Raw genomic sequence first — 26,015 nt, 5'->3', positions numbered from 1 at the left:
TCAGTTTAATTTGACAGGCACATGCTTCTATATGTTGCTCTAGACAAAACTTTTTTGTATCTAAGCTGTCTAGGCAGTGATAACTTTTGACATGTATGGCAACTCCTCCTCTCACCTTATTCTCTCTACTCATATGTGCAGCTAGTTTATAACCAGTGATATTTAACTTTTCTATATCAGATACAATGTGATGCTCAGACAGTTATAGTATATTTATTACATTATAAGGTTCAATGACATCTAAACAAACCAGGAGCTCATCTACTTTATTCTTCAGTCCCAGGATATTTTGGTGAAAAATGGTAACATTATTTTTTACTTTACTTTCATGAGAATGTACTTTTTTCTTTAACCTACCAATATTTCGGTTAAATATGGTAACATTATTATTTACTTTCCTGTTGTGAGAATTTTGTGAGTTTTGGACCTCAATAGCACCTGCCTGCCTGGACTTCTCATTGGACACTAGAAGGATAACACTGTTGTTACATTTGATCACACACAAGTGGATTTCTAATTCCAGCACGTGAACATTTATATGCTCCTAAATATTAATTAGTACCGTGTTTTCTCGTAAGATTATATTATTATCCTCAGGTGAACTCCGTTACTTTTCACTTTGAATAATTTATGTACGCATCCTCCGAGAAATATCGAAAGCAGTAGAAAGAGTGTGGTATTAATTATTCTGTGTTTTTCTGCAGTTTTGTCAGTTATTTACTTTTTTTTTTTTTTTTTTTTACTTGCGATATCTCCAATTTGGTATGTTGCACAGAGAAGTTGTGGTGTCAATGTTGGCAACGAATCAGCGTTAGCCGTTTGGTTGATATGAAATCCACAGGAGCGCCGAAATCACGTTGTTTTAATACATAGTTTGTTACACATCCGTGAAATGTGAGTATATAATAGACAACACGAATGTTTGTTGACCGAGATATTTGAATTAACATTATCTGCTGTGAGTTGGCGTCACGTAGCGTAATTTGGCGTTATGACATTTGGTGCCGGTATTGTTAAATGATAAACGATCATAGATGATTTCATGAATGAAAAGTATGCTGAATTGTCACTAAGCAGCCACAGTGTGATATGAGTGTTAAGAAAGTTGACCACTACGTAAGATATCCAATAAAAAGATCCCAGCAACGCACCCGAAAACCTGTTGAACTTCAGGCGCAGAAAAGAATAGCATTTAGACTTCTAATTAAAAGTTGTTTATGTTCCAGTTCTTATGTGGGAGAAAAACATAACTTGAACAAATCTTCGCAGATCTCAGACCAGCAACATTATTTATTTAGTTTCAAAACATGAAACACATTTTGAGGTATATAAACAAGTCGAGCTACATCCGAAACCAGTGTTCTATGTTTGTGCAGGGATAGTGTCCTTAAATAGTCGAAGAGCCGATGCAATCAAGATTTGAGAATGCTCCGTTACTTTTATTAAGTTAACGTTACTTTTGAAATTATCTCGTTTTTTTTGTTTTTTTTATACGTTGAAAATGATCACAGGTAACAGTGGGCACGTCTATTTGAAAGTAGTGTACTTGCTGTTTTACGATATACACACACACGCACGGGCTCCCAAACGGAATGTTCACTTTTAATACTGTGCTGGTGTTTGTACAACAATAAACGCCCATCCGTCTTTTCCACATCTCCGATCTTAATTATTTCTTTTTCAGAAATATGCTGAGCTCAGCCATGGACAGAGCAGTGCCTTTGGACCCATTTAGGTCCCATGTCGAATCTCTGGAACTTGCTGGAAGAGCACTTGATAGAGCTCTTCAGAAAGACAATTGTTTCCCGTCTTTAATAGAAGTCACCCAAGTAGCACAAGGTATGTTGCATATCTCTCTCTCTCTCTCTCTCTCTCTCTCTCTCTCTCTCTCTCTCTCTCTCTTTCTGTCTTCCACCTCACAACTCATACCAGATGATTGTCATAATTAATTTGTGAGACTACTGTATATGTAACATACTTCCAATTACTGCAGATAATAGTGATGTGGTATTCAGACTGTTACTGTGGATAGCAACTGATTGGTTTCCTGACTTCATGGAATAAAAAAAAAAAAAAAAAAAAACTAAAATGCTTACTCTTTCATCCAGGGATTCTGTCAGTGATACAGTATTTGTCATAATAAAATGGAAATAAATATCTCCAATATACATACACTCAATATATAAAAATGTTTCATGAGGTTAGGGCAGGTGGTTGCCCATTGCCTGCAGAAGGAACCATCCCGGCATGTACGTGCAATGATTTATTAAAATCACATAAAGCCTAAACCAGGATAGGTAAACTGAGGAAACTCCGTCGTCCTGCGTGTGAAGTCAGTATCTTAACACTATACGTTTGGTTGGTCCTTATTGTACAGTGTTCTTTTTATGACACAGTTTGTGCCAAAATTTTTAGGCAACATAGTTGTGTGGAGATAACGATTAATTTACGTGTAATCAATTATTCAAAATGACAGTCACAGTCGCATTATTTATTTTGCCGCCAACTGGTTTCAACCCACGATGGTGTCATCTTCAGGGCAATTTACACCATTTGGTCATTCGCTGTAGTCGTCACCCTGCCTGTGCACGGTTGGTAACCTGCACAGGCAGGGTGACAACTCCTGCGAGTGACTAAATGGTGTAAATTGCCCTGAAGATAACACAATCGCAGGTTGAAACTGGTTGGCTGCAAAATAAATAATGTGATTGTGACTGTCATTTTGAATAATTGATTGTGCCAAAATCTTAAAACGTAGAAAATAGTTTCCTGGTAAATAGTAAAATATGATAGTCTCTTATCCAAACTTTGATACTGTTTTCTGTGAATTCCTCATTCTACGTGAATGACAATCAGTCTTTTTAGCAAATCAAAGCTCCTTGTTGTTTATATTGCTATCTTTTAGTCTATTGATAATGCTGAACTCCATATGTCCTGGTTTTAAATAGTGTGTTTGAAGTTTAAAATTTTCTCTGTATTAAGTTCTGTAGTTTTATTTGAAACTGTTACTTTCAAGTCTGTGTACTTCATGTATAAGAAAATAAAAATCTCTCAGATGTATAAGCAAGGAATTAATGGAATTTTAAATTGTTTTATTAGTGGACAATGTGGCGTCCATTGTTTTTGATAATACTTATTACTACAGCTGTATGTAAATACTTGGCAGGCCGCCATATAATGTGTGGTGGAGAGTAACTATTACCATTTACTAGTAATTTCCTTTCGTGTCCCCCTCACAAACTCATATAGATGGCAAAAAAGGATTGGATGACCCTCTGTACTAGCTCTAATTTCATTTGTGTTATCATTGTGATTCATAAACAAAGTGTATGTTTGCAAAAGTAGAATTATTTGGCAGTCTGTCTCAAATGTCGGCTCTCTAAATTTCCACAATACTGCTTTGCATCCAGGGATTCCCATTTTTCAATAATTATTATTTTCCAGTACTAGAAACCTCATCACATTTGTTAAATTGAAGTTGTGGGTTGGCAAAATTCAAATAAACAAGTTATGAATCACTGAAATAGCTCATATCCTGGTGGAATGCCGCCTCCTTCTGCTGGCTCTCCACACTATTCATGTTCTTGTAAATTATTTCTCCCTCACATTGACAGATGACTTACAAAGTTAAATCATTTACGAAGTGGACTGCATGTAGAGTTAGGTAGTACCTCTCCATTTTCAATATGGTCGTTCTGATTCGTTGTCAGTAAGTATGAGTCACTTAGCTGGCTAACCTAATTTCATCTGACTGCTGTTGCTGCTTCAGCATGATTCAGACATTGCCTATGTAAAATTAACTCACTTAAATATAATTGTGCTTGTCTGGAAGCAGCACTTAGCAATTCTTACATATTCTGACCTGGAGGAGGTGGTGGATCTCCCCCAACATGGACACATTTGTGCTGATTCTGAGTGTGCAATGTGCAGTCAGCAGTCAATCTAGAAGGGAGGAGCATTACTTCCTACAGTGACCCAGTTCACTTGGTTTGTGGGGCTGCCTGCAATTAGTGTTGGTGAATGGTGGTGGATGTGAAGGCATATTTTGTCAAGTGATGGCAGTGCTCTATTTGCAGCATTGCATTAAAAATGAAAATAATAAAAATCCATGTCAGTGTGGTCCTGTGGTTAGCATTAGATTACATCAGACTGCAACTTCAATCCAGCTATTGTAGATGATTCACTGTGGTGGTTAATAATATATTTCAGTAAAGAAATAGGATATCTTGTTAGTTAATTCCTCACAGAACTGCTTGATGTGGAAATGTGGTCAGAACTTGGCCTTGTGTTAGGAAGGTGTGGCTTTCAGGTCTGTATTGGGCCATCCTGCCAATATTAAGTGGTCCTTTTGAAAAGGACAGGGCCAGCTTCCTGACATATGATTATCTGATCTGTGTTTGTTCAATCTCTAATAGTGGAATGTTCCTACCACAAGACTTAAGACTTTCATGTGTGTGTGTTGCGAGCATGGGACACTGAGCTGCAGGATGAACACTTCCTTTTCCGTGTTGAGGTTTCTGTCTCTATCGTATCCAATTACTTAAATTCTTCTTGTCAGTCACCCATGTCATGCTTTTGTTCGGTAGTGGGTGCCTCCTGTGCCCCATCAGTGTGGTTTCTGGGAGGGACAGTCCATACTATGCCACCTTCTTAGATTGGAAAAAGTAGTCAGACAGACTCCCAACACCCGCCATTGCCTGGCACCATCAGACTCTGTGACTGGTCTTTTGTGTGTCCATACTGACTTTTACTTCAGTTTTTATTTCATCAGTTGTTCCAGGTCAGAGTTGTTACTTCTCTGCATGGACCCTTTCTTGTGGTTTCCAAATTTCTTCTGCAAAAACACTAATCAGCATTTCTGTCATCTTACCACAGTCCATGCTGTCCCAGAACTTTACTTGGGTGCTGTGCTGGAAGCGGTTTTTGAATCTTCCTTTTGTTAAAGAACTGACTTGGCTGCTCCATATTTGTCAACTAAAGATTGACTGAACGCAAAATGTTGTCTTTCTCTGCTTCCTTGCCCACACACATTCAGGTGTGGATTGCATCATTCACCATCAAATCTACTGGGCATTGATCCAGTCACACTTGGGGACTTTGTTTGCCAGGTTTATGTCTCGGTGGTGCCTTTGGCTTTGAAGTTGTTGGACCCAGTCCTGGAGAGTCACTCTTCCAAAGTGAGGGTCTTCATTCTTCAGCTTCAACAGTACCAACTCGTACACACCTATGAGGCTGCCATTTGACAATTTCCTGACCCTTCGGTGTATTCTATTCTTTCTTGCATGCAAAGGGCATTGACACCCTGTCAACTGCCACTGGGTAGGATTACTAGTTGGAATGCTCCTCACAGCCCACTACCAAGACTTGCACTTATACTCCCTACAGTTACTCCTCATGTTTTCTCGCACCCCCTCCCTCCTTTGGTTTGTGCCCAGGCCCCAGATTAGTACTGATCTGTTTCAAGAACCTAATGTCTGTTGCCACCTCTTAACCTTTCTGTTTCTGCTCCTTTCAGGTCTTCAGGAGTATAGTGTGCTACCCTCTTTCACACTGACAACTCTGAAACCACAGATAGGATGGGTTATGCTTTTACGTGTCCCGTTGGTTAGGAACACCATTCTATGCTGGGATATGTAGTGTTTTTACAGTGGGCCTCATGGCCATAAACAGAGCCCCTTATTTCGTCCGCAGCTCGTGGTCGTGCGGTAGCGTTCTCGCTTCCCACGCCCGGATTTGATTCCCGGCGGGTAAGGGATTTTCTGTGCCTCGTGATGACTGGGTGTTGTGTGATGTCCTTAGATTAGTTAGGTTTAAGTAGTTCTAAAGTTCTAGGGGACTGATGACCATAGATGTTAAGCCCCATAGTGCTCAGAGCCAAGAGCCCCTTATTTCATAAAAAGAGCCTCCCTTGACTGATTTTAAATACGTAGTAGTGACTCAGTGGCCAGATTTCAGATCAGAGAACAGTGTCACCAATTTTACCCTTGTCACTGTTTGACATCTGCTATTCATCACCTTCTCTCTGAGTGTAACCATAGTGCCTGCTCAGCTGGCTACCACTGGGTCCCAGGTCATATGGGTATCCCAGGGAGTGGACTGGCTGATCATGTGGCTAGAGATGCGATCACCTGCCCTCCATTTGCTTTGACGATCCCAGCTGCAGATTTGTGGGTGCAGTTTAGACCTCTGCTCTCTTGGAGACTGAAAACCATATATGTAAGCCACTGCACCCTCTCATGAACTCCACACTATCGAGGAGATGACTGCTGCATGGCAAGGAGGAAACTCACTGTTTGTCGCCTACATATCAGTTATATTGGACTGACCCACAGTTTTATTATAAGTAATGAGTCACCCTCACATTATGGTTATGGAGCCTTACTGGTAGTTGCTCATATCCTGGTGGAATGCCCCTTCCTTCTGGCTCTCCATGCTAGACATAGTCTTCAGAATGTGTTACTTCTCATGTTGGCATGCAACTCACAGACAATTGAACTGGTTCTGTTTTTTGTGTGACAGTGGTTTTTATTTTCAGATACAACATTTTAAACTGCCTTTCTGATGAGGAGGCGATAAAAGGGGTTGTGGCATCTCCTGCCCCATGCTTGTCGGGGGACACTTCACCCTGCCTCCTTTGCCTGCTGCCTCAGTCACTCCTTTTCCTCTGTTTTAATTGCTTTTAGGCAGTTTGCCTCTTTTTCTGCTGCACTGTGTTTCCTGTTTTGGGAGTAGCATTCTGTTGATCAGTGGGTGCTGTCCTCCTCCTCAAATTTTTGTCTGTGTTGCATTATGGCTTGGGCAGTCTGCCCCCTTTTGTACGGAGAGCCCTGGGAGATGCCCAAGTGCAGCACTAAGTATTTTGGTCATAATGTTTTATTATTGATGGTTCAATTGATGTCTGTTACATTCTGTGAAATTTCCTACTATTGAAATTCTGGATCTCTTGACTAGCAGGCATTCTACACACTGAAGCCTTATTCACTCTTAAATGGGTTGACAGGTACTGCATGCAGTTGGGGTTTCTGTCGCCAAAGCTAAGCCTTGGGGGGGGGGGGGGGGGCACTTTTCTGCCATAACCTATGTTATTCCATTTAGTTTCAATTCTCTGTAAATGTTTGCTGTCTTCAGCGTCTCACTTTTACCTCTCCTGCATACTCTTCTTCCAAGCACTTTCCTGGTTATCACTGCCTCCAGACGGACTACCTCTTGACCAAGGGACTGATGATCTCACTGTTTAGTACCTTACCACCTATTAACAAACCATTCTTGTTATTAGTTCACAATTTTATTTAACATAGTCATTGTCCCATTAGAGGTATATTTTCTTCCAAATTTTCCAAAGCATGAGCTGAACTGGAAGGACACGTACTGTGAAATGCATGTACCTCCCTTAATGTGACCATCTTGACATGGTGTTCTTGGCAGATCGCCATGCGTTCCCAAAACACATCACTGTAGCAAGTCTATTAAGAGGGTTTGCTAGGTATGTGTGTAGTTGTAGCCACTTGGCAATTCAGGAACCCACTTCTGATCTTTGACCTGAGAACCCAACATGTAAGCCATTGAGTATACAGTGTATTTTGTGGGACACCAGGACTGTGAGTAATACCCAATGTGTCAAATAGTCTTCGCTGCAGCTGGGTGCCATCCGTGTAGATTGTTCTCGGTTGGAGTGGGTGATACCATGCTGGATAATCCACAGTGAAATGGATTACACTCTCAAAAGTCTTTTGCTGTGAACCTCTGGCAGTTTCATCAGATGGGCTTGGTAATTATCATACTAAGCTCAACCTCCTTACAGTGACCCTGCCTTTGGCAACACCAGGACAGGATGGACAGTATTCCCCACAATACCTAATATGTACTGGAAAGGTTGTACTATACTTAACAGCTAAACCTTCTTTTTAGAAGACATAGAGTAAAAGTTTGAAGAGGTAGTGGTATTGGAAAACAGATGCCAAACAGCTCCCTTTTGGCTGAGGCGGTTCTCCATTTATGTGATAGTGAGCAAGGCATCATTTTTTTAATTACATAAAGGAAAAAAGACTGCTAGGAACACCACGTAATTTCATTGGGAATGCATGCATCTTCCTGCCAGTAGTTGGAAGATGCTTACCTGTTGATTGTATGTTCCCCCAAACCATATAAAAGCATTTTAATGAATGAGAATTATTTGAGAGTCCCTCTGTTGACCCACAACACAGCCACAGGTCCTGAGTCATTTCGCTATCAAATTATTCAATGTCTGAAATGATTCATAAACACTTCCTGCTCATTGTTTTCAGTCTAGCCAACAAGAACCCAACTCCCATTGACAGTTCTAGATCAATCAGTCAGACTCATAAGTTCTGTAAATTTCTTGATACAATGGTGACCCATAAATTATGCTGTGTCCTTGAATAACTGTCTTTTGTCCACCTATCAGTATGGCTTCTGTGGGGTGTGGTTGCCAACTGATCCCATATTTTTATGTTTGGAAAAAAAAAAAAAAAACAATCTGGCAAGCTGTTAGTTGGTTGGTACATCTTTCACCTTCGTATGGGACAAAGAGAGTGGCTTCTCTTTGGACCCAGTGTTGAGAGTTATCATTTTCATTACAGCCATCAGTGGGCTTTGTGAGGCCATTGATTACTCCCACACTTTATGCTGACGAATTTTGGCTGGACCTCAGTTTCAGTATTCATGCGCAGGAGTCTGTTCTTGAGCCTTCATCATGGCTTTCAGTTTTCACCCACTAAAACACAGATTGTACATTTTTGCCACTGTACAGTTGTTCAACCATCCCCAGAGCTCTAGTTGGGAACCAACACATCAAGACAATCACACATTCACAGTTTTTTGGACTTTCTATCAGGCTGTAAACAGGCGTGATTAACCCATATCTGTCAATCAAAAACAAGTTGCAAGTGGAGCGTAAAAGCTCTTGGTTTTCTTAGCCATACCTCAAAGGACAACAGTTTCATCACTCTCCAGTGCCTCGTGTCACAACTAGATTATGAATGCCAGATGAAGATTTAGCAGCACCATTAGCTTTTTGATTTTTAGATTCACTTCATTATTGTAGGTTTAGGCTCATCACTGAAGGAAAAGTGTAGACTTCTGACACCACCAACTGCTTGTCATTTACACTGCTACTATGTGCCAATTCCGTAGCCTTCCGAATATCAGATTCTTTTTCCTTCCCAGGAATGCTGACCCAGTGTTCAAATTAGAATGCATTAAGAAATTCTTTGTAGCAGCTTCCATGCGTCTCTTCAAGAACGTGCTACTATCCCATCCTGATATGTGCACAGACCACAAGTCAAATCTCTTGGCGCCACCATTGTTTTCCATCGTAGCTTCCTCTCAGCCCTGCTGCAACTGAAATCATTTATTATGACGACGTAGAGATACAGAAAAGACATGGTATGTTTTCACGTATGCCAAACACTAGGAACAGCACTCTTTGCGAGAGACTTGTCTTCAAAGGCAGAACTAATGGTTATTTCTGGATCTCCTCTATTTCATCGAGAAGAAAAATTACAACTTACATTTGTTATGCTTTGACTTCTTGAACAATCTGCAGACTATAGACCAATATTACCCATTCTCCTTTCGATCCTAAGTAATGTGGGAAACTCAGGGAAAGAGCAACTGATCGCTTAACTAGGGAAATGACTAATGACTGGCATTTGTTAAATGGCAACTGGTCACTGTTTTGTGATGCGTGCAATCTGTCACAGTTAAGGCCGAGAAAGGTGGGCTTCTGCTCCTTCCAACAAACTGTGTGGTATTGTGGAGACCACTGCTGTGCAATGTTACTCCTTCTGTTTGTCTTGGAGAGAGTCCACTGGCTTTGTGTTGGTCATGACCATATGAGTTGTGATTTTAAACTTTGCAGCCAGAGCCAGACTCCACCCCACCCCACCCCACCTACATGGCTGCGATTCTTTGCTAGTGCTGGTTCACATCTTCTCGGAGTGGCCCCATCATTACAGCTATTTGACGAACACAGGAATCATAAGGATGTCTTATGCCCAATCGTGGCTGATAATGAAAGGACAGCTGGAGAGGTTTTATGCTTTCTCCAAGAGACTAGTTTTATTCCCAGCTTTAATGTTTTGACCTTTATTACAGTCAGAAGACATTAGGTTGTTGAGAGGTGTGCCTCCTGCCACATGCTGAGCCTGGGGACGTCCTGAGTGCCATCTGTACTCTTGCTAGTCCAGTCATTCGCCTTTTACCCTGTTTATTATCTTCCTTGTTTTCTTATAATTGTTATTATTTCAGGTTTTAACCACACTCTTCTTGCATTAAGCTCCTGTTTGTCCTCCTTAGAAATGTGTGTTTATATCAGTTTTTGAAAAAAACAACTTTGCCACTTTTGACAGTTACAACTTTATTCCCAAATCTACAAATGCAGGTTCTATGGTGTAGCCATTTTCAAGTGGATTACAGCCAAAAATTAGTCCATTACGCGTCAGAATTTCTTAAAAAATCACAATCTATATAAATCTTCATTGAAGTTACAGGCTGAGTACTTAATATTGCTATTGTCTGTATTTAAGTAGCATCACACCACTAAACATATTCACTGTCTGATGACTGCAAGGTATTCCACTGCATCTCACGTACAAAATTGTAATCACTGAGTGCAGCAATGGCTTCTAAAAAGTTGCTCAATCCTATTTTGACTGTCTTAAAGAGTGTGACCCCCTCCCCAGCCCACTCAAGTTTTTTTTATATGCTCACTCATAAGCTTCCTCTACTCTCCCATAAATTTAGCCCCCCTGCAAGTACGGGGGGTAAGTATAGGGGCGCGGTATTCCTGCCTGTCGTAAGAGGCGACTAAAAGGAGTCTCCAACATTTTGGCCTTAATGTGGTGGTCCCCTACGGGGTTTGACCACTATATTTCAAACTTTTCCGTTAGTGTGTACCATTTGGGGAAGGACATGTTACTTGGTGCATTCTGTATCCATCTTGCCCGAAGATCTGGCACACCTGATATTGTCTACATCTACATGACTACTCTGCAATTCACATTTAAGTGCTTGGCAGAGGGTTCATCGAACCACAATCATACTACCTCTCTACTATTCCACCCCCGAACAGCGAGCGGGAAAAACGAACACCTAAACCTTTCTGTTCGAGTCTGATTTCTCTTATTTTATTTTGATGATCATTCCTACCTATGTAGGTTGGGCTCAACAAAATATTTTCGCATTCGGAAGAGAAAGTTGGTGACTGAAATTTCGTAAAAAGGTCTCGCCACGACGAAAAACGTCTATGCTGTAATGACTTCCATCCCAACTCGTGTATCATATCTGCCACACTCTCTCCCCTATAACGTGATAATACAAAACAAGCTGCCCTTTTTTACACCCTTTTGATGTCCTCCGTCAATCCCACCTGGTAAGGATCCCACACCGCGCAGCAATATTCTAACAGAGGACGAACGAGTGTAGTGTAAGCTGTCTCCTTAGTGGACTTGTTGCATCTTTTAAGTGTCCTGCCAATGAATCGCAACCTTTGGCTCAAAGGAGTCATGGAGTTGGCCTTATACCGAGCTTCCAACCACATCACCTGCAGTGTGTTCCGGGTAGCATACATGCCCTCCATTGTGCACTTCCGTCTTCGCCCTCATGATACACATGGATATTCGACACCCGACATCCAGCACAGTAGCCAGTCGATTGTGGGGGGGGGGGGGGGGGGGGGTTGTCATGTACCCTCTTGGTGGTAGCCCCTTGACTACACAGGGATCACACTGCTGAGCTGCTACCTCCCTACGTATGCCGAGGAGTAGATGCCTATCCCTCTGGGGCATCAGGACTCCCGGCAAAGGCCATCCTGCCAGGTGGCCTTTGCTGTGGCTGGGTGCCGCCCGTGGGGAGAGTCCCTGGTCGGAGTGGGTGGCATCAGGGCGGATGACCCGCAATGAACCGTGGTACATCATCTCTTGCTGGTGGGCCTCCACTAGTAGTCTCCAAGCGATCGAGGTCTAACCTCAACGGGATGAAATATGATCAGAGATCATCTCCCTCCCTTGCCACTCCATGGGAGGCACGTATGGCTAAAGACAGCAGTGCCGATTATTCATCCTGGTACCTTGTCTGTACACGAGTTGATGGTGAATAATTTATGTCAACAATACCCCACTTTTTTGTGGAGCATATAGAGGACAAGTTCGGGGAGGTGGAGGGCTTGTCCAAAATGCGCTCTGGTTCAGTTCTCATCAAAACAGCATCCTCTGCCCAGTCATGGAGGTTGCTCACTTGTGACAAGTTGGGAGATGTTTCAGTTAGCATCACACCCCATAAGAGTCTAAACATGGTCCAGGGTATTTTCTTCCACAGGGATCTTCTTCTGCAGTCAGACAATGAACTACGCGCCAACCTAGAACGACGAGTTGTTCGCTTCGTCCGGCACGTCCATCGGGGTCCGAGGGATAATCAGGTAGCCACCGGTGCTTTCATCTTGGCCTTAAAGGGTGATGTCGTACCTGAAAAGGTCAAGGTGATGGTTAACCGCTGTGGTGCGAAGCCATGGTGTTTTAAATGCTGGAAGTTTTGGCATATGTCGTCCCGATGTACTTCCAGCATCATGTGTCGAGATTGTGGACGTCCTTTGCATCCCAATACTCCATGTGCCCCACCTCCTACACCATTTCCCCTGCTCGCCGGACTGTAGGATTTTCCTGAAAGAACGGAAGGTAATGGAATATAAGACCCCGGACTGCTTGACCTACACAGAGGCTAAGCGAAAATATGAGGCTCCATCCTGTGCCAATGACGTCGACCTACACCGCTGCTGCAACAACAGTTCTCCCATCTCCAGTGTCGTCATGTGCGGTTGGCTCTATGATCGGTCAGTATCCACCGGCCCCCTTGATTGTGGGGGGGCACTTTACTCCCTGTTGCTCAAACACCTTTCAGTGGACTGCCAGCGACACCTCCTCGACCTTTAAAACCGTATCTGGGTTGAGGGTGAGTTTCAATCGCAATTGTGGGACAACCTTGTTATCCCTGTTTTGAAACCTGGCAAGAACCCATTCGAGGTGGACAGTTACCGCCCCATTAGCCTCACCATCGTTCTTTGCAAGTTGCTCGAACACATGGTGTGCCGGCAGTTGAGTTGGGTACTCGAGTCTCGGGGCCTTCTGGCTCCGTCTCAGGGTGGGTTCTGAAACGGCCACTCTGCCGCCGACAATCTGGTGAGCGTGGAGTCAGCGATCCATACTTTCTTTACCCGCTGTCAGCACCTAGTCGCTGTCTTTTTAGACATGCGGAGTGCGTACAATACGACATGGTGCCATCACATCCTCTCTACGCTTGATGGTCGGGGTCTTCGGGGTCCACTGCCGATTTTCCTACAAAATTTTCTGTCACATTGTACCTTCCGCGTGCAGGTTGCGGCCTTCCATAGTTCCTTCAGAGTTCAGGAGAACGGGGTTCCGCAGTGGTCTGTCCTAAGTGACTGCCTGTTTTTAATTGCAAATAAACAGGCTCGCTGCGGCGGTGGGGACGTCTGTCACAGCTTCCTTGTATGCTGACGACTTCTGCCTCTACTATAGCTCCATTGGCATTGCAGCTGCTGAACGTCACCTGCAGGGCGTTATCCACAAGGCGCAGTCTTGGGCAGTATTGCATGGCTTCCAGTTTACGGCTGCCAAGACCTGCATTATGCATTTCTGCCGGCGACGAACAGTTCACCCTGAGCCGCAGCTTTATCTTGCCGGCGAACTTCTTGGTGTGGTGGAGACACTTTGGTTTTTGGGTGTGGGTTTTGATGCCCGGTTGACCTGACTCCCACATATTCGGCAGCTTAAAAAGATTTGTTGCCGGCATCTTAATGCTCTGCTGTACTTGAGCCACACCAGCTGGGGTGCCGACCGCTCTACCCTCTTACGGCTCTACCAGGCGTTAATCCAGTCCCGTCTGGATTATGGGAGCCTGCCTTATGGTTCAGCATCCCCATCTGCGTTGCAGGTGCTGGACCCAATCCTTCACACTGGGATCCAACTTGCCACTGGCGCTTTCCGGACCAGCCCTGTGGACAGCATACTTGTGGAGGCAGGTCTCCCTCCACTGCGGTTACAGTGCCAACGTTTACTGGCCGCTTATGCTACGCGTGTTTGTAGTTTGCCCGGGCACCCTAACTATCGTCTACTGTTCCCACAGTCGGTCGTCCATCTCCAGAACGTAGGCCGCGGTTGGGTTGTACGATTGCAGTCCGTGTCGGATAGCTTCTCTCCGGGCTTGGTGTTTTCACTCTTCCACCTCTTTTCTGGGCCCCTCTGTGTACACCCCCATGGTGTGTGCCTCGCCCTTGCCTTCAGCTCGAATTGGTACAGGGCCCGAAGAACTCAGTCCCTCCGGAGGCCTTCCACCACCGCTTTCGTTCCATCCTTCCGATGTATCAGGGCTCTGACGTTGTTTACACTGATGGTTCGATGGTTGCTGGTCATGTTGGTTCTGCTCTCACTCTAGGGCACCACTACAAACAACATTCATTGACAGCTGGCCGCAGCATTTTCACTGCTGAGCTAGTAGCCATCTTTCGTGCCGTAGAGTGTACCCTGCTCAGGTAAGTCTTTAGTTATCTGTAGCGACTCCCTGAGCAGTTTATGAGCTATCAACCAGTGTTTCCCTCGCTCTCATCTGGTGATGGCTGTCCAAGAGTTCCTCCATGCTCTAGCCCGTTGTGGTTGCTCTATGGTCTTTGTGTGGACCTCAGGCAGTGTTGGGATACCCGGCAATGAACATGTAGACCGTCTGGCCAAACAGGCCACCAGTGAACCAACTCTGGAGGTAGGCCTCCTGGAGACTGATTTGTGGGCAGTCTTACGCCACGTAGTTCTCTCACTTGGGACACTGAATGGCGCGATCTGACCACACCTAATAAACTCCGTGCTGTAAGGGAGACAACGGCTGTGTGGCGGTCATGCATGCGAGCCATTTGCAGGGACTAAGTTGTCCTTTGCCGGCTCCACATTTGACACACCCGGCTGACGCATAGATATTTACTGAGCCATGGGGACCTGCCTCTCTGTCGCTGCGGGGCGGTTTTGACGGTAGTGCACATTTTATTGGTCTGTCCGCTTTTAGCTGTGCTCAGGCAGACATTTGCGCTGCCTGATACGCCCCCTCCCCTTTTAATAGATGACACTGCCATGTCAGGCTTAGTTTTACGTTTTATTCGGGCAGGGGGCTTTTATCACTTGCTCTGAGTGTTTATTTTGTGTTGAGTCTGGCCTTTGGCCTTCAGTTTTAGACTGAGTTTTTAATATGTTTCTCGGTGGTTGGCTTTTCCTTTTTTTTTTTTTTCCTCTCTGGTCGGCCAACCACTGTCACACTCTGTGTGATTTTACTTCGTTTTATCTGGTCTTTGTCTGAGTTTCTCTTGTCCTGTGTCGTCTGGTATCTTTTCCTTGTTCGTTTTTATTCTTTGGGGGTGTTTTTACGTTTTGGAAAAAGGGACCAATGACTGTAGCAGTCTGGTCCCTTTAATCCCACAAACCAACCAACCTTAAATTTAGTGTAGGTAACCTCTTAAAATTCTCACTGTTTACAAAATTAACCTTCAGTGAAATTAAAAGTAAGAGCATCAACAATAAGAATGCAGTGGGAATTCCAGCGTTAAACATGGCGGAAGGAGCAGATAGGTCGAAAGAGTACATTCAAGACTTCTACAAAGCAGAGAAACTGTCTGATGCAGTAGAAGAATAAATGAGGGGTTGATATGGAAAACAGAGGATCCAGGTTTTCACAGAGCTTCAGAAGACTTGCAATCATATGAGGCGGAAGGGATAGATAACATCCTTTTGAAATTTCTAAAATTGGTGAAGTAACTAAATGATTTTTCAGGTGGGTGTGTAGAATCAGAGACTGGAGACATACCATCAGACTTGCAGAAAAACATCCACCAATTCCTGAGATAACGAAGGCAAGAGATATCATACAATCAGTTTAACAGCTCCTGTGTCCAAGTTCCGAACACGAATAATATAGAGAAGAATGGAAAAGAAAATTGAGGAGCTGTTAAAAGATGATCTGTTTGGTTTTTTGAAAGGTAATGGTGCCCGAGAGGCAGTTCTAACATTGTGCTTGATAATGAAAGTGAGACAAAGAAAAATAAAGCTATGTTCATAAGATTTGTTTATTCAGAAAAAACTTTCAGAAAAGTGGGAGTAATTTGTGAGGAAATAAGGGTAACGTACAATTTGCTCAACCACCAAAAGGGACAGTTATGTTGGAAGATCAAGCATGAAATTCTCAGAATGAAAAGGGTGTAAGACAGGGCTATAGTTTTTGGGCCTTACTGTTTGTCCTGTAAACTGAGGAAGAAATGACTGAAATAAAGGAAAGATTCAGGAATGTGATTAAATTTCAAAGTGATAATATTCACTGATGGCATTGCCGACCTCAGGGAAAATGAAGAATATGGGACTTGCTGGATGGAATGAACAGACTAATTAACACAAAGTATGGACTGAGAGTAACTGAAGAAAGACAAAAGTAATTAGGTGTATCAGAGATGACATTAGTGATGAACTTAATGAAACTCTTTGTGACCGCGAAGCAGTAGTAGTTCAAGAATTATGCTACCTTGTAAGTAAAATAACACATGATGGACAAAGCAATGTGTACATGAACAATACCCAGGCAAAGAGGGCATTCATAGCCAAAAGAATTTTATAAGAATATACATTTGGAGCACAGCATTGTGTGGTAGTGAATTATGAGCTGTGGGAAAAGCCAGAAAATAAAAGGCAAAGTATCTGAGATGTGATGCCAAAGAAGCAGAAGTAAAGAAATGAACATATGGAAAACACTGAGAAGAGACAGGGTAATAAGACATTGTGTAGTAACCTTCATGGTACAAGAGGGAGTTTTGGTTGGAAAAAACTGTAGGGTAAGATACAGATTCGAATATATCCACCAAAAATTTAGGCTGTAGGATTTAAGTGCTACTCTGGAATGAAGAGGCTGACACGAAAGAGAAATTCATGGCAGGCCACATCAACCAGTCAGAGGACATGACTCAAAAATATAAACCACAAGAGCTAGCAACAGCACAGTGTCATGAGTCACTCTTTGAAGGCTACTTTATCTGTTCACTATGGAATTCTATTTATTGTCTAATGACAAGCCTGTAGTCCTAATATTATATTTAATTGAAGGACCTCTACTTAAGAACTTTTTTTACTGTATCATTCAAAATGGAAATTTCAGACTTGGTTATTAAGTCTCAGAACCTTAAAGGCTTTCTTCCTTGTCTTGTCCTGTTATTTCTCCTCTAACTCAATTTGTTGGAGAAGTCTTAAGAATTATCTCATTTCTTGTTGCCATTTCTCCCTCTCAGTGAATGGAGCTTCCTTCCTGATACATATAATGGAAAGATGCTGCCTTTTACTGTCAATACCCCCCCTCTCCCCCCCCCCCCCCCCTGTATATGACTACAACTTTCTCTGTGGCTATAAGTTGCTTGAGAGAACCCTTCTAATTTAATTTTGTGGTTTCAGGTGGAACGGCAACAGTCAGTGGCTTAACAGAAATGGATTATCCTTCTATAGAAGGACTTTCTTCAGTGAAACAAATTAAATCCATTAACAAAGTTCCTTTACCAAGAGAAGTGATGGAACATTTTGGTCGTATCCTTTTTTTACATTCCTAATAAATCTATATTATATGCATGCTTTGTGATACAGAGGTCAGTTTTTAAAAGCAAGTCATTCATCTCATTATTCTGTGGTTACATTACTAGAATAAATGGAAAACTGTATGTGCATGTTCTGGGTGTATTACATATATGAATGCACATAATTTTACCATTGTAATGTAAATGCTGAGTTCTAAAGCTACTGAAATTTGAGTATCTCACTTAACTTTCTCCAGATATGCAGTGCAATTGTATGATGGGATTATTTCCTGAAATTGGCAGAGCTTGGCTTACAATTGATAGTGATATTTATGTGTGGACTTACGAACATGGGTTAGTACAGTTTTTTTATTTATATGTATGAAGGTCGCTCAATAAGTAATGCAACCCCCCCCCCCCCCCCCCCATAGCAAGTTAAATTTATTTATAGTTTAAGTACACTGTATGGTTTCCTGATTCTTTGGCTATGAAATACTATTTTTCATTGTAATCTCCATTCAGTTCTATGTCCTTAGGCCAGGTTATGTTAGTCTGTATGCTGTCATGCTATCACTTCAGTGGTCTGTGTCTCAGTTAAGTTCTTGATCAGGGTGTATACAATATGGGAAATGTGGGGAAAAACAGGAACTTTTTCATTCCGGAAAAATATTGGAAAAGCCCAGGAACTTTTTAGAATTACAGGGAGATATATTATTTTAATTTTCAGTTAAATTTTTGTAATTTTGACAGGTAAGAACTGATAGTCCAATGAAGAATTTTACTTTAGCCAACAACTGCGGAATAATACTGCAGCAGTAAAACATAAATAAGAGAATAACACTAAAATAAAACTTTAGTTGCAAAGAAAATACACCATCTAAAACAACAAAACACAGTGCACCTCTAAACATCTGCTGACAGCAAAATGTGTCAAAGACAGTACAATACTTCTCACGGGTTTTGTTCCAATGAGTGTGACAGCACAGCTGTTCCCATTTCTAGCGGGTCATTGGAAAATATTGCAAATGGTAAATTCAGAAGCATTACTTTCAAAGTAAATTTCATTTTATAAACATTATGTTACAAGTGAGAATGTACGGTAATTTCTTAAATTGCAGTGCGTTACTCTCATTCAAACCGTAACACTGAGGAACAGCGGCTTAGAAAAATTTTGGGCCCAGAAGACGAACCATTTATGCAATTATTTAAAATTTCACTGGCGCATTTGTGTTTGACATACCATGCTCTTAAGACACACTTCAATTCAGATAAGTTCATCTGATGGTGCACACACACACACACACACACACACACACACACACACACACACACCAGTAGTCTTGCAATAACTGCCTTATATGCCCTATGTTTGCATCAATGTGTGCTGTAGATGGGTGAACAGCTCTGGGATCATCTTGCACTGAATCTTTGCCTTCATGAAACCTTCTGTGCCACTTGAAAACATGACTTCTTGAAAGTGCGTCCCTGCATATATTTGCTCAATCATTTTTATGTAAGTTCAGTATCACTGTTAGTTCTGTTGGGTAAGGACCCCACACGTGTGAGCAGTATCCTAGGACATGCCTCAAGAGTGATTTGTAAGCAGTATTTCCCTACTTTATACCAATAAAGAGAAGTCTGGTACCTGCTTTACCCATGACTTAATCTGTGATCATTCCACTTCATGTTCCAAAGAACTGTTACACCCAGGTTTTTGTATGAGTTTACCGTTTCCAACTATTTCGTTGATACAGTTGTCCTAAGACACTTTAGTGTTGTAAAGTGTACAATTTTACATTTCTGAATAAAGTCGCCAACTCGAACTCTTTTCAATATTTGTGCAATTTCTTTCAGACTTTACATCCACGTAGATAACTGCATCATCTGCTGAAGGGTACCTTACTATTAATATTTTTCACAAGGTCAGTCATATGCAATATGAACAGCTAGAGACCCATGCCTGTATATGCCAGTGACTCTCAATCTGAGATAACTTGCTGCATCCTCACTACCAAAAAAATTCTCTGTCTAGTCAGAAATTTCGCATGATCCCTCATATGATCATACTTTTGATAATGTGTAGATGTGATATGAAGTTAAATGCTTCTTAAAAATTGAGAAATAAGTCATCTAATGGGCTGCTTCGATCTCTCACTTTCAGGATGTCACATGAGGAAAGTGCTTGTTGGGTGTCACGATCTGTGTTTTTGAAATCCATGTTGTTTGGCCGGGAGGAGGTCATTCCGTTAGTTATTGCTCGGACACTGTGTCGTGGCAGTTTTAGATGGGGATTGTTTTGATCTACAGCAGTAGAGATTGGGCGTATCCCACTATTTTTACTGCCAACCATTACCATGCCTCGTGTATTATCCAATTCATTTTGCTGTCTCTTCTACATTGCTTGTAGAATGTATTTTGAAATGAGTGAAGACGCTGCTCGAGGTCAGTCACAGCGTTCCATTGAACTACTACGACCCCTAAGAGGAAAGGAAGATTCGTAGTACGAAGTGGTGCTTGTAAAATGATGCACAATGTGCTGGAGTGCTGCGAGATGGAAAAGGAAAGCAGAAAGCTTCTGCATCCTATCACACAGGCCTGTAAGAGAGCTGCCACTTAACACCGGCAAAAGTGTAGGAACATTAGATAGAATTAGTAAGTTTGTTACTCTCTTTCAGGCGAATTGCCTGATAATTTGGGAAAGAAAAGGTTAGTTTTAGTTCTAATTTGTACTGTAAGAGTGTAAAGCTGTTTATATTAGATGATGCTTCCAACTAGGCAGCTGCTAGGTCGAAAGTATTTTTACTTTGTTTCACTTGGGAAAAGAGAGAGAGAGAGAGAGAGAGAGAGAGAGAGAGAGAGCAATATTCAAGAAGTCAATGACTCCAGTAAATTAGTTATAAGGAATACCATCACAGAGTTCTACATACGAAGAAAAGTAGTACCAAGCAGGGAAAAAAGTCTTCCATTGCTGCACGAGAAGATAAGTTGGAGGTGAGGCAGTACCTCATTAAGAACTTTAATGAAGTCAATGGGATTTGTGTGGAAATCCATAATGAACAAATGAAATATGTTGTATGAATGTGGTGACATTGTTCTTTGGTGGTCTCATTCCATAGTGCACATGAGGAGCATTAGGGAAGCTGAACAAAATATTTATATTGACGAGTCGTGGATTGATAGCAATGTGACATGCTGCAAATGCTGGCAGAGGGCACAAAGATATATTGGGTGTTATGGCATGGGGAAATGGCTCCAGAAAGATGGTAGTGGCAAGTATTGTCTCAAAAGACAGGTTTGTAAAGCAAGCGGAGCTAAAGTTCTTGGCGAAATCGACTCAAGGGGACTACTGGGGCCAAATGAACTAGGACAATTTCGAGAAATAGTTTTAGTTTTGCGAGATGGTGCTCCCTTATCTTCCAACAGATTGTCATTGTTATGGACAGTGCATCTTATCAATGTAGACAGGTGGACAAAACACAATCAATATATTACTTGAGGGTGGCAATAATAGAATGGCTGTGAAGAAGAAAAGTTAAACGCAATGACAGCATGATAAAGGCTGAGCTGTATGCCATTGTGAAAGCGAATAAACAGAGTCAAAAGACATACATAGTAGACGAACTGGCGAAGAGTGCAGGACGCACTGTAGTTCGCCTACTGCCATACAGTTGTGATCTGAAAGCAGTTAAACTTGCATGGGTGAAAATTAAACAGTTCTTGATGGAGTACATCGTCTCTGGTGACATGTTTACTGCCTGTCACAAAAAAACTAATGGACAATGTGTTCAGTTCTGGGAAGGATACTGAAGAAAAGTTGAAGAGGTGGAGCATGACTACGGGAGGTGCGATGGCGTAGTGGAAACAGTGGTTGACGACATCATTATACGTGTTAATGACTCCAGTGAGGATTGATTTAATACAGACATAGCAGAACACGAGAGCTTATCCCACGCGGACACAGCAGATGATGAGTCTTCACATACAAACACAGCTGAGAGTGACTAAAATAATTTGGCAAACATGTTTCGAACAGTATATCATTTCTGATAGTTGTTATGCACTTTGTAGAGATAAATGTCTTCACTTGTTTGACCATTCACTATCACCTTGCTTCACATCTGCTTTCACTGAAGCGCGAAACACTGGTTTGGGCTGGCTGCCCTGCGAGAGTGAGGTGGGGCATGTCCCCCCCCACCCCCCCACCCCCACCCACCCCTCTCTGCTCCCCTCTACAGCCCTAGTGTGACCTGAGCTTTCTTCCAACTACTGGACACAGCTTCTTGTTTCAGGGATCTCTGATGGATTGTGGGTAACAGAGTGGCTAACTCAGCCACAAATTGGGTATAGAATCTGATAGAAATTCCATCGGGCCATGTGGCCTTGTCCGATTTTAACAATTCCAGTTGTTTCTCATTGCCACTGACTCTAATGTATTTTACACATCTTTTCAGTGGTATGAGAATTAACTTGGGATAATACTCTTGGCTTTTCTTTTTGAACTTTTGAAAATATAATTATGCATTTCTGCTTTTCCTTTGCTACCCTCAATTTCAATTCCTGTCTCGTCCATGGGCGACTGAACACTAACTTGGTGCTACTAACAGCCTTTACATGTGATCAGAATTTCTGCTGGTGTTGTGAAAGATCTTTTGACAATATTCTGCAATTTAAATCATTGAGGGCTTCTCACATTGCTCTCTTGACTGCCAGGCACGCTTCATTCAGGATCTCCCTGTCTGTATCCCTGTGCTTTGTTTTATTCCTATTATGGAGTAGTCTGTTTCTTTATAGTGACTGTATACCATGAAGAGTCTTCCCATCATGAACTATAGTAATTGATACATATCTATCCGGTGCATGGTCAGCTATTTTTTTAAAACTTGAACCATAGTGCCTCTACATCCTCTTGCCTTGTTGCAAAAGTTTAAATAATGTTCCTTATTAAGAAACAACATTACTGCTGCTTCATCTTGCTGAACACTTAAATATTTTACTTGTTTTAGATGCCCTTTGTACTTAGGTATACATTGTTGCCGTAACTACCTCATGGTCACTGATACAAGTTTAAATGCAGAGATCTTAAAGGTGATCAGCACTCTTTGTTTCCATTGGATCTAATATGTTTCAGTCACGGGCAGGGTTTCAAATTATGTGTTATAGGTACTTTTCGATAGAGGCATTTTGTAATATTTCACAGGATATTGTGTTATGCTCACCATTAACAAAACAGTAACTATCACAGCTGATGGATGGTCAAAGTTTCCTCCAGTGATTACCGTATGATTGGGGTACTTACAAGCGAACTGAGGTTTTCTATCTCGGATTTTGGTTTCTTGTGTACTGTGAGAAATATTCCACCACCTCTTCCCATTAACCTAGCATTTCAGTATGCACTTAAAATTTCCCCAAAGATCTCACTCTTGTCAGTTTCAGGTTTTAAGCTCCTCTCTGTACATAGTATTATGTGAGCTTCCCTGATTTTTAGGAGCACTTCAAACTATGGCACTTTGTTCTAAATGCTTCAGCAGTTAACCACTAGCATTTTAATACTTCCACCTGTGGGAGGTGTACCCTTTGATCTTACTGTTACTCCTGGTTTTCGTACAGCTATCATTATCTGACTGGGTGGAAAGTCACCTATCTAAAGAATCCTTGTGTGCACTCCACTCCCCCCCCCCCCCCTCCTCCCCCCTTGCAGTTAGCTATCTGGGTAGCCTCTGATGCATAGTGCACTTAGTTGTATGTGTTGCTCTTTATAGTTTAATAGTTCAGTTATTCCTGAATAATATTTATAGTTGAACTGCATTGGACATCATAGTGAATGTTTGTAGAGAATGTATTGGCATGACTGTTTCTGTTTTTTAACATTATTTTGTACCTTTTTTTAGGTCAGACTTGGCATACTTTGATGGCCTGGGTGAAACTATAGTGAGCATTGGATTAGTCAAACCCAAACCTGGAGTGTTTCAAACTTTTGTAAGATACCTTTTAATACTTACAACAACTGTTGAAATTGTTGTACTTGGAGTCACATTTACAAGTAACAGAGATGGTAAGTTTACAGTTATTAGTGTACATTCATTATGGAGCTATGCGAATGTCTTAATTTAATAACTAAGCTTTTCATTGTTCCCTGAACACTAAATTATGAGGTATACAGTTTCCATTCCAGCATATGCAAGCCAGCATAATTAATTGGAAACTGCTTTCACTTTCGGTTACCTAGGGAGTTATGCATTTACAAAACACCCATGGAATCAAGTAAAATTGTTCAAAATAAAAAAAGTGCAGTAGATGTGTTTTTAATTGATTGATTTCATATAAATTACAGAGTACATCAGATTAAGAGACACAATACTAAGTACAGTATTGTCATTGAATTATGCTGTTCTATAAAATTTACAAAAAGAAAATAAAACTTAATTTATTTAGTGGATTATTTTGACTTGCATCTTTACAAGCAGGGTGTGCATTTGAAGCTTTCACTTCAAACCTTAACCTTCAGTCATGGAGCATGCTAGAGGGATGAAGTCATTAATTACTCCGGAATGTCACTTTTTGCCTTAACTGATGCTCAGTTGACAGCATAGAACATATATCCCGTTTCTTCCCTTGTTAATACCACCGAAGTAGGATAGTGTGTACTCCCTCTGTACCTACCCCTTTCCCTGTAGTCCCATGTTTGAAACAGATCTTTCTTCCTCAGATTATTCCATATCATTTCTTTTATCTAACCACATCGACTTTTCATTTCTTTACGTACATGTTTTTGTTTCTTGAGTCTGGTACTGATGTTACAGATGAACAGAAAGACCATCGTCTTCATGTAACTCAGTGAATGATTTTGATCAAAACTGATACTGTATAATTTACTTCCAATATTAAGATAGCAGAAAATTGTAGATTGGGTTTTCCAGTATTACTAATTTTACACCTTCTGTGAATTATAATACGGTATTTACCCAATTATGAGACAACCTGCTTCTTTTTAAGAGGCTCCTTGTGAAAAATTTTATTTTTCACATATTCTAACTAATCAAATTGTAAATGGTTTTATTGACATTATGTGCCTAAAAAAATTGCATTATAGCTATTTTAAACTGAGGCCATTTGTTGATTGTCTACGTTTAAATAAAATATTAAAAAAGAATAGGTTACATAAATTCTAACTGAATTACCTTTTTTGCTTATCATCCTAATAGTGCAGCTGTGAAATTTGTCTTAGTTGTCACAAATATTTTGTTTTTTCTTCTGAATATATTGCAAAATCTGAGGTTGTGATTATGGTGGAACCTGAGAATGTAGCGGTTTTTTGCCAGTGGCATAAGAATGAGAATTTTACATTGTTTCTTGCTTCCAAACATTTGTCTCCCCACTGTTGTGTCATTGGCTGCACAGGACCAGCAGCTGACGCACCACCTTTTGTTCCCATCATACCTTACGCTGAGCATCAGCAACATTGTTTCTGGGAGTGTGTTTAGATTTCTACAGACTCCTGCATAAATGCCTACCATTATTGTGTGTTTGTCCAATTTTAAAGTTAATTCAAATGGATTCAGGCAAACTGCAGTTTAAATCTGGCAGATGTTCATAAAAATCCAAAGTATGCGGTATAGGTTCCCATGGTTGGCAGCACAACATAATTTGCTGCCCGCTCGCTACTCCGCCCCCTGCAGTCCACCTAGTTTTTGGTCAAGTCGGTATCACTGTTCCTTCTCCACCCCTTCCATAATGCTGTGTTTGAGCAGCTATGAAGCAGACTGCAATATCTTCTAGGGTGCAGTTCCTGTGTGTCACCAATAACTACTACATAAATAAAAGGTCACAATCAAGATTTGATAAAATTGTCAAACTTTTGCTTGCCCCGTGAGCTAGCTACGTCTGTTGGTACTGTTTCCAAGACAAGTCTTGACGCTGTAATTTATTCTTGTGATAACAATTATTGACAGTTTAATACAATTTATTTCGTTTCTTAGACATATAATTCTGGATTAATTTTCTTTCGTGTTTCATCTGACTTCTTTCACCATCTTGTTCTAAAGCTGATTAAAAGGTGGTACAGTAACATTTTTACCCAGTATTGTAATGAGTGAACAGCGACCAAATTTATCATTTGCAGTCCACTTGGTAAATCATGACAGTATCTCATTATCAAAGAAAATATTCTTGCATTGAGAATCAAGTAATGTTTTTTGAGGACAACATGTTTGCCTTTCAATGTTAACTTTGCTTAAAAAGCACCATGAATGTTTGCATATGGTATCCATACAAGTTTGAGAAATCTTATAGCAAACTTATTGAAATACAACAGTAATTTGTAAAATGATAGCATTAAATTCTGTGTCTTGTGTTCCACAAAATTTTCCAGTTTTAAGCAGAGTAATAGATGGTCGTT

General features: G+C 41.4%; 1 protein-coding gene across 1 annotated transcript in view; it reads left to right on the top strand.

Moving 5' to 3' along the window:
• Nucleotides 1-735: 735 nt before the first annotated feature.
• Nucleotides 736-26,015, top strand: part of LOC126266642 (nuclear pore complex protein Nup155) — a 223,436-nt gene continuing 198,156 nt past the window's right edge. Inside the window, exons 1-5 of the mRNA XM_049971033.1 lie at nt 736-894; nt 1,685-1,839; nt 17,505-17,633; nt 17,878-17,974; nt 23,509-23,672. Of these exons, the coding sequence (XP_049826990.1) occupies nt 1,689-1,839; nt 17,505-17,633; nt 17,878-17,974; nt 23,509-23,672 (541 nt within the window). The 5' untranslated portion in view covers nt 736-894; nt 1,685-1,688. The remainder of the gene's footprint in view (nt 895-1,684; nt 1,840-17,504; nt 17,634-17,877; nt 17,975-23,508; nt 23,673-26,015) is intronic.

The sequence above is a fragment of the Schistocerca gregaria genome, chromosome 4 (assembly GCF_023897955.1).
Source record: "Schistocerca gregaria isolate iqSchGreg1 chromosome 4, iqSchGreg1.2, whole genome shotgun sequence".
Taxonomy (NCBI): domain Eukaryota; kingdom Metazoa; phylum Arthropoda; class Insecta; order Orthoptera; family Acrididae; genus Schistocerca; species Schistocerca gregaria.
This window is presented reverse-complemented; position numbering and strand designations above follow the sequence as displayed.